The sequence below is a fragment of the Salvia miltiorrhiza genome, chromosome 7 (assembly GCF_028751815.1).
Source record: "Salvia miltiorrhiza cultivar Shanhuang (shh) chromosome 7, IMPLAD_Smil_shh, whole genome shotgun sequence".
Lineage (NCBI taxonomy): Eukaryota > Viridiplantae > Streptophyta > Magnoliopsida > Lamiales > Lamiaceae > Salvia > Salvia miltiorrhiza.
In genome coordinates, this window is record NC_080393.1 from 20,551,385 (window position 1) to 20,564,522 (window position 13,138).

Genomic DNA, 13,138 nt, shown 5'->3' on the forward strand with positions numbered 1-13,138 from the left:
TGAGTAATTTGGAGTTTCGAACCATTACCTACGGTGAGAGTATCTTGACCATGATATGGAGTCTGTATGTGGAGATTTGAGAAGTCTGAAGTCACATGAGCTGAGGCTCCAGAGTCAAAATACCATTCAGGACCTGTGGAGTTTTGAGAGGTGGGAGAAATGGTGTAGGCAGTGGGTTGAGTTTGTGCTGGTGATGGATATGATTGAGTATTTTGAGTAGGAACAGGTACACAATAGGTGGATGAGTTTTGAGGCTCATTATGTGTGAAGTGAGCTTGAGGTGATTGAGCATATGAGATTTAATTTGTGTAAAATGTAGGACCAGTAAAACTAACATCAAAGCGACGATAACATTTAAGAGCAACGTGTTAGTTTTACCACACAACTGACATATTGGTTTAGTGTTATTATTTCCATTATACCTTTCGTTTTCTCTGTCGCGGTTACCTGAACCTCGATCTCCATAGCAGCCATGGCCACAATTTCCAGATTGTTGTTGATATGCTGCATTGGCTTGAGGTTGCTGATTGAAGGTAGATCCAACAAGGAAAGCAGTTGTGTTGGTGGATTGAGTTTGAGCTTAATTTAAGAGGCGGATTTCATGAGTTTGGAGAGCAAACTGTACTTCGTCAATAGTGAGCTCTTCACATCGTGATCGAAGGAGGACATTAATACTCTCATATTCTGGACCTTATCCAGTAATAATGTAGTTGACTAGATCTGATTGAGAGATTGATTGTCCAATGCTGAATAGTTGATCGGAGATGCCTCTGAATTTGAGGATGTAGTATTCAATAGAATAATCGGATTTCTTCAGTGTTTGTAGTTGAAACCTGAGTTGAGCAGATCTTGCTTTTGAATGAGACTGAAATAGAGTTTCAAAAGTACTCCATAACTGAGCTGAGTTGTTGCAGCGACCAACGTATCCAATCATGGATGGTGATAAAGAGGCTAGAATCCAGCTAAATATGAATTGATCTCAACACAGCCACTTAGAGTATTCTGGATTTGGCCTTTGATCGGTTGAATTAGATGTTGATTCAAGGAATTTGGCAGGAGCAACACCTTGATAAAGAACATCATCAAAACCATAAGCGCTTTTTGTTGCTTGAATCTGAGTTTTCCAGAACATGTAGTTTGTGCGATCCAATTTTACAGAAAAATTGGATGAATAGATGGTAGATTTGGAGTGATAGCAGAAGAATTCATGTGAAATATGCGCAGATTTGAACGGATAAAAGGAAAAATAAAATAAAAATGAAGATGAGCGTGAGTTGAGGATCAGAGAGAAGTTTTCTGGCTCGATACCATATTGAAGTATAAGCTAAACTGCAGAATATGAAAGCTTTGTATATTGTGAAATGAAACTCAAGTTTATTGATCTTATCACTTCTCCTTTTATAGAGGAGAGTTTACAGAGACGGTTACACAATTTGTTTCTTCTGCTACACTCTTAATTTATTAACAGAAACTTTGACAACTAACTAACTCAGCTAACTTCTAATAGAATAAGCTATCATTTAAGCTACTAATATCAAGTAAAATGATCTAAGCATTTAGACATCAAGACATGTAATGAATGGTTGATGTTAGATTTAGGCGCACATAATTGGTAATTAAGGAGTTTCTTTTTTATTTTGAAAATGGGTAATAAAATTATAAAAGAGAATTATTCGAATTAGTAATAAGAAAAATAAAATAAAAAAACTAATCTTTTTGCCAAAATTGGCGGCAATTAAAAAAAATATTTTTCCTGTCAGTAATTAAAATAGTAGGGGAACTTTTTTACAGTGAATTTAAAAAATTGAGAAAATTGTCATTTTATAGCAGGCCACCGCGGAAACCAGGCGCTGCGAATTTTAGCAGCCAGAAAAATAGGTGGCGCAATATTTGCTTCAGATTAGATTAGATGATAAAAATCCACAGTCAACACACAGCTGGCATCTTCTCGCCGTCATCAATCCAAAACCACTGGTTGTTTGGCGGTGCAATTCGATAACCCCTTTTATTTTCTTTTTGTTCTTTTCCATATTTCTATCTTTGGTTCTTTTCAATCTTTGTCACTAAAAAAAAAAGGTTTGTATTTTTATAATTTATTGCGGGAACGACTTCAACAACAAAGAAACGACGCAGAATCAATCTCCCCCACAAACCAAGTTTCGACCTTTAATTGTTTCTTTATTCTTATCCGTTAGTCCCTGCAAACCCCTTTGACATCTCTTGTGTATTTCCTCTTCCGGGTGAGGAAAAAAATTATTTATTGTTTTGAGGTTTTTTCTTGTAAACAGCCGCCTGCTATTTATTGATTATTGCTTGTAATAATAAATAGTTATGGCGGTGGTTGAGGCGTTTTTGGGGATGCCGATGAGTTGGGCGATGATGATTGGAATTATACAGTATTTGGGGCCGGCTTGGTTTGCATTTGTTTTGGGTGTAATGGTGGGATGGGTTTGGAAACCTAAGTGGGCAACTTTGGGGAATTGTAAATTTGATTTTCCGTCGCCCTCGTCGCCTTCTGCCCTTCTTAGAGGCTTGATTTCACCTCAGAGTTTGGACTCTGGCAAGGATGGGACTGCAAGTTGTAGTTTGGATGATGGTTTTCGGAAGGAGCAAATGGCGATACCAACGATTGACACTGCTATTTGCAGGTTCACTTTTTGCATCATATATCTGATTCTAGGTTTTAATTCTGATTTGTCTTTGAATATTTATATTGTTGCTTCATCTTGTGTGATTTTTTCTTGAGTCTGATGTTTTAAGTGTGAGGTTTTTATGGTGAATTTGAATCCATGAATAAACTTCAATCTCTAAGTTTCCTTCATGTAATAAGTATTTATCACTCTTTGAACTGTTAATAGGAAGTATAGGTATCATTTTGAGTGATTGCAAGAACAATTCCAGATAGCTATGCTGTTGGTCTATGATGGTAGAGAATTTTCCTTGTTAGTGCCTTTAAGACCTGCACAACAACGCACGCAGGTTTTGAATTGATGCTATGTTGGTAAAAGAAGAATGCGAGTACTGTTTGCCTCTTGCTGCTAGTTATGTATTTGCTCATATATATTCAAACGGTGTATCTGTCGGAAGTTGGAATTGCTATGGGGGTTTATGCAGTAATAAGCACCATATTATGATGAGAATTTACTTGATAACTAAGGTTGATTGGTCCTATTCAACAAGCACTAGTTTGGGTTATTCCTTTTGATAACTAAATTTATGTATATTGCTTCTTTAGTCCATCCGAAATGGGCAAAGAAGACCAGCCACTCATTACAAACGAGGATTTGGAACATCTATGCCATCTTGTTGAGAGGAAAGATGGAGGACCCCCTTGGAAGCATATGATGGATCGTTCATCCCATAATATGAGCTACCAAGCATGGCAAAGAGAACCTCAGGTACTGCAATACTCCTTCTTGATTGGTCTTCCCCAATTTGTTTTCCTCTTAAGTGTGACATTTGGTATATGTGTCACTGATTGTTATTTTCTGGTGTCTGTTAAGAGTGGGCCCCCTCAATATTGTAGCAGAACTGTTTATGAAGATGCAACTCCAGAAATATTAAGAGACTTTTTCTGGGATGATGATTTCCGATTAAAATGGGATGATATGCTTACACATGCCTCGATTCTAGAAGAATGCCCCACCACAGGGATTATGGTGGTTCGCTGGATACGCAAGGTTGGGAATAACCCTTTCCTTTTTCTTCTTTTTTCATTTTTTCCCTCATTGAGATACTGTGAGTTGTTTTATTTAACTTTTTCCTAGAATTGAGGTCTGACCATTTTCTTGCAGTTCCCTTTCTTCTGCAGTGACCGAGAATATATAATAGGACGTAGAATATGGGAGTCGGGAAGATCATATTACTGCGTGACTAAGGTAAAGCTAAAGATATATGTTGTTCCTTCTGCTAGATTCTCTCTGCCTAATATAGTTTTTAGGTCACCGCGATGGTTTTAATTAAGCTTGGGAGAATTTAGAATGTGTTTTCTTTCTATGTAAGTTCTACTTATGCTACTACACATGCTAAATGATTATCTAAAGTTGCTTAAAAAGTGTAGAAGTTGTTTATATACCGAAATGAGATTTGTTGGAGTGACCAAATTATATACTCCACATAACATCCTCACCGAACATATATACTGATGGGAATAATAAGTTATCTTCCAGGACATTTAGTTGCATCAAGTAACGCCGTGTCTGAAAATATGAACTTAACATATTTCCCAATTGTAGTTGTTGTAAATATGTGCATATGTTGGTGAAGTTGCTATGTTATGTTAGCTTAGTTTGATAGAATTGAGTGACCCGTGTTTTTATTTTTGAGCCAGGGAGTTCCCTCGTCTTTTCCGAGGAAAGACAAACCAAGGCGCGTTGATCTTCTCTACTCAAGTTGGTTCATTCAAGCAGGTAAAGAGTTCATGGCTCCTTAGTTCTTTAAAGTACCCGATCTTCCAGCATTCAGCGTTGCAGCTTGGTAGGCGGCACGCACGTTTTTGTGGATAGTTTGTCTGGTTGAACTCAGATAACTTGATTTTCTTTTGAATGTTGAGAAACAAAAATGTTGCAATTGGTTGTGTTGTGGTCACTGCAGAGATTGAGCTAGTACGTCTCTCGGTGTTGCTGAATCTAGTGACAGTAAGTTGGGTTTTCGTCTGTCTCTAAATTCCTTCTCTTTCGTTGGCAACAGTGGAATCGAGGAAAGGAGACGGGCAGCTGTCTGCATGCGAGGTGATACTCTTCCACCACGAAGACATGGGCATCCCGTGGGAGATTGCGAAATTCGGTGTGCGCCAAGGGATGTGGGGGGCGGTGAAGAACATCGACCGTGGTTTCAGAGCTTACCAGAAGCACAGAGCGTCGGGGGCACCCCTCTCTCGCCACGCATTCATGGCTCAAATTAACACCAAGCTCGACCCCGACTACCTGAAGACGTTAGAAGATGAAGAGGTGTCAGCAGACACGCCTTTAGTGGCCTCGGCTGACGACAAGGCGAAGGGCATGAAGATACCGAAGCTTCTGATAATCGGGGGTGCAATCGCTGTTGCCTGCACCCTGGACAGGGGACTCTTGACGAAGACGCTCATATTTGGCGTCGCGAGAAAGCTGGGAAACGTGGGAGGACGGGCGTGCAGCTGATGAGGATTGTAGTTTAGAATTTTGTTTTGTTTAGTGTTGATAAGCAGCTGTTGTTGGTACATTCAGGCAGAGCAGATCAATGCTTTTGGAAAGATCAATACTGTTTATAGATACAATATTGTGGAAACTGTCTAAGTTTCTCTGAGTAATTTATGCTCCTTTTTTGCCCCACATCTCAAGTGGCAATCGGCTTCAAATTTTGTTTCTAAATCTACTCTGTATTTGTATGTGTATTTTTGATGTGGCATTTCACATCACATATTAGAGCATCCTAGATGGTGTTTTTTCATTGTGGTATCACATCAGTTCTACGTCTACATTTTTCTTCATTTCAAACTTCTTTAAATTTTTTCTAGGACTAATTAATTTTGTAAAAATTGGTTATTTTCCATGACCTTTAAAATTGACATCAAAATACATGAACGTTCAATTTTATTTGATTTTTTTGTAGTGATTTTCTTCGATCAAATTAAAACTAAGATGGGTAATATGTGGTAAATTTACGCTAACTAGGATACGACAATATTTTATTTTAAAAGAGAAACCGTGTCGTATGATGATCAAACGTTGTCGTTTTATCTTTAACTATTAATTAATCCCCAAAAATCAAATTTAGTTTTCAAATGCTCTAATTTGGGCGCAAATATTCTTCTTGCTATGTCCCTTTCTCAACTTTCAACTTTTGAAATTATTACTCCCTCCGTCCCAATAAAAGTGGCCACATTTCCTTTTTGGGTGTCCCATTAAAAGTGGCTACTTTCTAAAAATAGCAAAAGTTTACTTTAATTAAGTCAACAATTACTCACTAATTTGGTCAACAATTGTAGGCCACTTTTTAAAAATGTCAAAATTACTCATTAATTTGGTCAACAATTGTAGGCCACTTTCTAAAAATTACTCATTAATTTTGGTGGGTCACACTCAATTAAAAACATAACAATCTCCTTCTTAATTTCCGTGCCCAAAAAAAAGTGGCCACTTTTATTGGGACGGAGGGAGTACTATTTAACTTGGGTGGGACAAGCTAGCAAATTAAAGTATTGCAGACCAAACGACGGCGCAGCTGGGGTCTCAGTGGAAAAATCAAAATAGGATTTTGATTTAGAGTGATAGGATTTGTACAGCAGCATGCTATTCTCTTAGCTCAAATGCGGCGTTGTTTTAGGTTTTGATCGACTGAGATTTTCGAGCTGGGGAAGAAATGAAAGTTGAGAGGAAGAAAGCTCTTGATTCTTGGCCCTTTAAACCTTACACAAAATGATTTCTCCAAATTAAGAGTTAAGTGCATAATGAAGTCGATAATTTTATTGTCAATGTGAGATTTGGAACATGTAATTATATGATTTGGGATGTCAATCCGGCTGCCATGTCGTCAACGATTTAAGGGTAAAAAAAAGTCGGGTGCAAAATCAGAAACAATACAAAGTTTAGGTATTTATATGTAGATTTTAAAGTTGGAGTGCAAAATCAGAAAATGAGAAAAATTCGAGTATTTACAGGTCAATACCCCTTAAATAAAACGCATCGACTAGTTAATTAGATGATTAAGACATGCTATAATTACAATTGACACATGTAATTAGGGGTCGTGGAAGAAATTAAATTAAACTAAAAGTTTATATATTTTTATTATAATTTTAAAAGTCATGGGAAGAAACCGATTTTAACAACAATTTGTGAATTTTGCGGTAATTAGCCAATTTTTCTATAGTCATACTTCCTCAAATTTGAATATTCATAAACTTTATTGTCATAATATTCATTTCTTTTTCTCTCTGGCGAACTACTTCTCTTTCCCTTTCTTCCTCAACCTCCTCACACGAACTTTCCTCCCTTCCTCATTAATGACATGTTACGAGGGTCTAAGTGGAATCAACTTTTAATTCTGCGACTTCACATTCCAATTATAGTTAGTGGTTCTATCCTATTATATATGTACTCTTTTCCTCAGAAATATAATAAACGTAAATTACAATTAGACATCGATATAATTACAGACACGCCAAACAACGTAAGCTTTGATCTCGATATATTTTACATATCTTGATCCGATCTTAGTCAAATTTCTTGGATATGTCTTGCTTTACATTCACCGGTTATTTTATTAATTTGGAACTTTAACAATTATAAGAAAAATGCATATTGAACCTAAATGAATTAGTTTTTGCATCACTGGAATGTAGAGGAAAGAAACTCAAGCACCAAATCCAAATTGGAAGTTGAAGCACTAAAATAGTATTAACATTTATTTATATTCCATAACGCTAAAAAGCCCACATATGGTATGGACTAAGTTGAAGTGAATCAACATCATCTACAAGAATCTCAATGTCTGCTTAAAAGACAGAGATATTTGGTTTCCTATTGAAATGAAACATCATCTCTAAACTCCAATGATGAAATCATAAGAAAAGAGAGATGAATCAATTAACGGCGCACAATAGTCTCGAAACAGTGCAAACCATCAAACTGCGGAGCCAATTTAGGCGCATTCTTGATCTTGATCTTGTCCTTGCCCACCAATCCAGCAGCCTGCACAAAACGTGAAGAAGATTTCATGATTGGGGCTTCAATTCCCATAATCTTAGAGGAATGGATGAATAAAGAATAAAGACATTGGTGTTGGAGAGATTTTTTCCGAAGAAATAGAGGCCCATTGCTGCAGCTGCTGCCGGCGCGGTAACATAAACGCTACTCAGAGCCATTTTTGGTTATGGTTTTGTTTATGAGCTGCAAAGATAGGTATAGAAGGGATGATGCATAGCTTGACGGGAATGCCAATCAAAGAATAAAGGCAATAAAAACAACATTCATTCATGCTTTTTAACACAAACGGACCATTATGTATGTGGCTTAAAAACACATGTATTTCGGCCATCGCTTTTTATACTTCAAAAATTTTGATCCATCAATCAATTCAATATTTCACCTTTAGTTTTCTTCTTTTTTTTGTTTGGAAGGGGGAAACTTTCCTTATTACAAATACAAGAGTAGCCTTTGGAGATATTTGACAAAATAAGCTCCGATGATTTATGTTTCCTAAAAAATTAACTTCTCAATTCCAACTTATTCTTTCATACTTGAAACAAAATTAATTTACAAAAACAACACTCTTATGGTTTGTTATTTTTAACAACGCTAAAAATGGCGAGCTAAATTGATAAGAATCAAACTTAATAAAATATCATTTGGGATAAAAAAAAAAAGCATTATTATGAAAATTACAAATTCGATTGTTTTACTCCCTCCGTCCCAGGCCAATAGGCCCAGTTCTTTTCGGCACGGAGATTAAGAAACTCACTTTTTGGTAGGTAAATGGTGTGGTCCACCAACAATTAAGGTTTAAGTGTTTCCTTCTTTTTTTTTTCCTAATCTCATTTGATTACTTGTTCATTTAAATGCGCAGAAATTAAAGTGAATCAAGAGTATTCACATTTGACAAAAATGTGCAGGAAATCTCAAAGACTCAAACTCAAGAATCAGCAATCAGCGAAAATGAAGCAACAAAAATCAGCGAAAATCAAGCTCAAGAATCAACGAAAATCAAGCAACAAAAATCAACGAAAATCTCAAAAACTCAAACTCAAACTCAAGAAATCAACTAATCAAGCAACAAGAACTCATTTCACAAAAATCAACGAAAGTTTGGATAATTCACGAAATCAAGAATGATAGTAGCAACAAGAATCAAAACCACATCTAGTCGAAAACCCGACGACGAAGGAAATTCACAGAGGCCTTTGGGCAACACAGGCCAAAGAGCGGCGTCGACTTCGTCCGAAGTTACAGAGGCGACTTTGTCTGAACCAAGAGGAAGAAAGAGAGAGGCTCGGAGAAGCTGGGGCTCGACATTTCTCTCCCAATTGTGTGTTTCCGTTGAGATTGAGTAAAGGGGAAAGTTAGGGCTCCAATTGAGTTCCACTTGAGGTTACTAGAGAAATGAAGGAAGAAAGAGGGCAGAGCCGTTGAAGGCGGCGACGCTCGCCGGAGATTCCAGAAGCGGCGAAAATTTTAGTGAAGAGTTAGGGCTCGTTTCGGTGGACAATTTCTGGAGAATCGGGAAGAGGGCCGGATGAGAAAAGAGGCCAGAGTTTCAGAGCCGCTGAGGCGTGACCAGTCGCCGGATTTTGGGAAGTGGCGGCGACGAAATTTGAGCAGAAATGGGAGGAAAACGTGAAAGAGAGGGAGAAGGGCTGAAGCGGCTGAAGGTGGGAGGAAAACATAAATGAAAGTTTTTAGGGTTTTAATTAGGGGTGCATATCTCCTTTAATTAACTAGTTATAATTTTAATTATAACCCTAATTATTTCTAATTTTAGACTGGGCTTATTGGAGTGGGACGTCCCAAAAAGAAAAACGAGCCTATTGGAGTGGGACGGAGGGAGTAACAAATAATCCAAAACCAAAGGAAGTAGGGTTGATGAGGTACAACCAAAGTTATAGAGAGACGATTTAGAAAGAATTTGCAGTGAATCACCCTACAAACTAGGCAAGGGTACCGTCATTGCTCCTTCTCAACAAGACATGTTCAACTTAAAAACAACTTAACCACAAAATGTCATTTTCGCCTCTACAAATCCAAAAACCAACTGACAAGACTTAACACAGCAAAAACAAACAATCCAGTTAAAATCTAGGAAATATCAAATAAAATATAAATTCATGAGGTAAACCATTAATGGAGTAATATTCGACTGCCCCAAAAAGGATAAAAACCTGTACTTGCTCGAATGATGATGATAAATTGATAGTAATAGTAGTAGTAACAATAACCTTGATACTAATAATCATGATGAAATTGCAAGAACTCAAGGGAAAAGATACTCCAAAATGCAACCCTTCATAATACTCCAAAATCGAATACTACAATTGTCAAGAGATATATGCAGTAGTAACACTGCATTAAAGTAAGATAAACTACTAATAACAAAAAATTCCCAAGTATGCAAATGTAGAGCAAAAAGCAAATTCAAAATAACGTCTCTTAATCAAACAAGCCGAAGCCCATGTCGTCGTCACTTTCCTCCTTTTCCTCCTCCTGAAAAGATTAAAAAGCACAAGTTTAATTAGCATCATAAAAATATTCACACAAAAAAACATAACAAGCTTACAATTTAAATGAGGGCAAATACAAATTAGAATCTACTTCTAATATGCACAACTTACTTAAGATATATCATAATTCAAATCCATATTAACACACACAAACAACAGTGGATAAAACAATGGATTTAAAACTATGGCTCTAATATTCTTTCTTAAGTTCTTCAATCACACATAATCCAGCTCATCTTGTATATCTGAATTTGATCGTAACCATACACAAATATATTATAAATGTCACCTAAATGGCTAAATTCTTGATTGCTATGACCAAAAGCTGAAGACTGAAGTGCACAAATTTTGTTGAAAAGTTGTATTCTGATTCTACTTGTGAGTTTTTTTAACATGTAATGCTGATAAAACGTAAAATAAACTATAGAATAATACTTCTTCGAAAAACAGGTCAAATTATACCTTCTTCTTCTCCTCTACAGCAGGGGCAGCTGCAGCAGCGCCACCACCTGCAGCGCCGGTTGGAGCAGCGACTGCGACGGCGCCACCGCCACCACCAGCGCCGACGTTCACGATAAGATCCTCCACATTCCTCTTCTCGCAAAGCTTTGCGAAAAGACTAGGCCAGTACGATTCAACCGACAAATTAGCAGCCTTCAGCAGGGTCGAGATTTTCTCCGCCTAAAAATAGGTATGCGTTTAAATTAAATACAAAAACGTCTATACGAATCGAAATGTATGGAATTCCGGTCAAAAACAGAAAATATGAAGACGCAAATTAATTAGTAAAGAAATGTTACAGTGATGGGGATTCCATCGTCGTGAAGAATCAAAGCAGCATAGGTGCAAGCGAGCTCTCCAACCGACATCTTTTCTTGCAGAGAAGTGAGTGGGAAATTAGGGTTTTGCAGATGGCGATGCTGCTCTACTGCTGCTGCGGCTTTATCGAGTCTAGGGTTAGGAAGAAAAGTTCCCCTATTATATGTATGTATCGGCCCTATGTTTGGGCTGAGGATGGTGATGGCCCGGGTTCATGATTTTTGGGTTTTGTGTGGGCCTCACTCTCCCTTGCCTTTTCTCATACTCGGCTCGGCTGCACTTTTTTATTTCTATGGGTTTTTCTTTTCACCGGGTTATGGGTTAGACGAGTATCTTCTTAATTTTTTGTTAATTTTCTATTTTCGTTTGTTTACAAAATATTTATCTATTTCCTTTTTAGACATAATCTTACTAACTATCAACTTTAAATTCTTTTATGTATTTATATATATTACCATATTAATTGATCCGCATAAACTCATTATCACATTTTTTTCTAATTTGTTGAACTTAAATTTTCACTTACTAAATAAACAATTAACTATTCTTAAAATTCTTATTCACTTCATCGAGAAAGATGTTTGATGGATGAAAGGGATTATTGTTTTTTGCTATTTGATTTTTGCCAAATAATAATAATAATAATAATAATAATAATAATAATAATAATAATAATAATAATAGTAATAACGAATTTTGAGGTTTAGTACGTAGCATGTGCTTTCAAGGATTTTAGAAAAAAATTTCTTCTCTAATAAAATCTAAATTCAATCGGTCTCAATTTTAGAAGATACTACGCCGCACTCCAAATATTATTATCCTTTGCCGTTGCACCCTATAACTATAAGTCAGGTTTCTTGACAAAAACACATCTCTCTAGTCAAAATCTATATAATAAAGGGTTAATAGCCAAAAAATACACGAAGTTTGCCCGAATTTGCAAATTGCACATGACCTTCAAAATTGGCCTCACAATACATGACCTTTTGATTTTATCGTGATTTGCACACGGCGAGAATTCCGGCTATAATTAAAGTTGACCGGCAACGACGTGGCAATACGCGTGGCATTTTTAATGCTGTGGCAATACGCGTGGCATAAAAATTAAAAACAATGTAATTTTTTTATACATGTGGCATAAGAGAGAGAGAGATACAGAGAGAGAGAGAGAGAGAGAATCGCCGGTGACGAAGCTGATGAACTCCACGCGCATGGAGAGAAGGATTGTGGCTTCAGATCTGGGGATTTCTTCCCATTTGACTCCGATTTTCCCTCACCACTCCTTCGATTTCATCCGGCTCGACTTCGATTTTGGAAGGTTGGAGGCGGAGGAGGATTGTGGGGAATTTGTGGATTTGGGGGTTCTGCAAATTTGGGGATTGTCGGCTCTTCACTACTGAAATTCGTGGCATGGTGTAGTGCTTGTGTCGTGTCGTCGCGTTGTGTGGTGTTTGTGTCGTGGTGTGGTGTTTGTGTTGTGGCTGGTGGAAAGCGGCGGCTGGAGACGAGGCCGCGCTGTGCGGTGCGGCGAAGATGGAGAATGGCAGCGGATGGAGGATGGAGATTCAGGGAAAGGGGCGGAGGATGGAGGACGGCGGTGAGGCAGCGGAAAGAAAGCGAGCGATGGCCTGTGACGGAGAAGAAGACCGCGCTGTGCTCGGCGGTGGCGGTGGTGCTCGGCGTCTGGAAAAGACGGCGGATCTGGAGACGGCGGAGAAGAAGACCGAGATTTTCCTCTTTTTTCTTTTTCTTTTTTTAAATTTTACTCACTCAAGAAACGACGTCGTATTACTTGCCCGGCGGTTAGTCCACGTCTGCAATTTTCGGCAGCCACGTCAACTAGGCTTAAAGTTATGGTCAACGCATGTGCAAATCACGATAAAATCAAAAGGTCATGTATTCTGAGACCAATTTTGAAGGTCATGTGCAATTTGCAAATTCGGGCAAACTTCGTGTATTTTTTGGATATTAACCCTATAATAAAATGGGAGTTTTTTCCTTTCAACTTTTACGGTCAAAATCTCTCTCTCCACCAATTCTTTTCTTACTTTTTTCTCTTTTTTAATTTTTTTTCCTAAACATCATTCAATTTGATTTATAAAAAAAATATTTAATATATATCTTAAA

The 13,138-nt window shown here is 37.5% G+C and overlaps 2 protein-coding genes and 1 long non-coding RNA gene across 3 annotated transcripts; 1 reads left to right on the forward strand and 2 right to left on the reverse strand.

Moving 5' to 3' along the window:
• The first annotated feature begins 1,800 nt into the window (after positions 1 to 1,800).
• Positions 1,801 to 5,348, forward strand: LOC130993317 (uncharacterized). The gene is made up of 6 exons (XM_057918150.1): positions 1,801 to 2,648; positions 3,236 to 3,398; positions 3,504 to 3,680; positions 3,795 to 3,878; positions 4,331 to 4,409; positions 4,690 to 5,348. Exons 1-6 carry the CDS (start codon positions 2,332 to 2,334, stop codon positions 5,136 to 5,138), a joined length of 1,269 nt encoding a protein of 422 aa, XP_057774133.1. The 5' UTR covers positions 1,801 to 2,331; the 3' UTR covers positions 5,139 to 5,348.
• A 2,009-nt stretch (positions 5,349 to 7,357) lies between these two features.
• LOC130993318 (uncharacterized) lies at positions 7,358 to 8,364 on the reverse strand. Its single transcript, XR_009091632.1, has 2 exons — positions 7,754 to 8,364; positions 7,358 to 7,670 (listed from the first exon to the last, which is right to left on the reverse strand). It is a non-coding gene; the product is annotated as an uncharacterized LOC130993318 (long non-coding RNA).
• Positions 8,365 to 9,958: 1,594 nt separating this feature from the next.
• LOC130993319 (60S acidic ribosomal protein P1-like) lies at positions 9,959 to 11,253 on the reverse strand. Its single transcript, XM_057918151.1, has 3 exons — positions 10,993 to 11,253; positions 10,655 to 10,873; positions 9,959 to 10,175 (listed from the first exon to the last, which is right to left on the reverse strand). Exons 1-3 carry the CDS (start codon positions 11,059 to 11,061, stop codon positions 10,122 to 10,124), a joined length of 342 nt encoding a protein of 113 aa, XP_057774134.1. The 5' UTR covers positions 11,062 to 11,253; the 3' UTR covers positions 9,959 to 10,121.
• Positions 11,254 to 13,138: the final 1,885 nt, after the last annotated feature.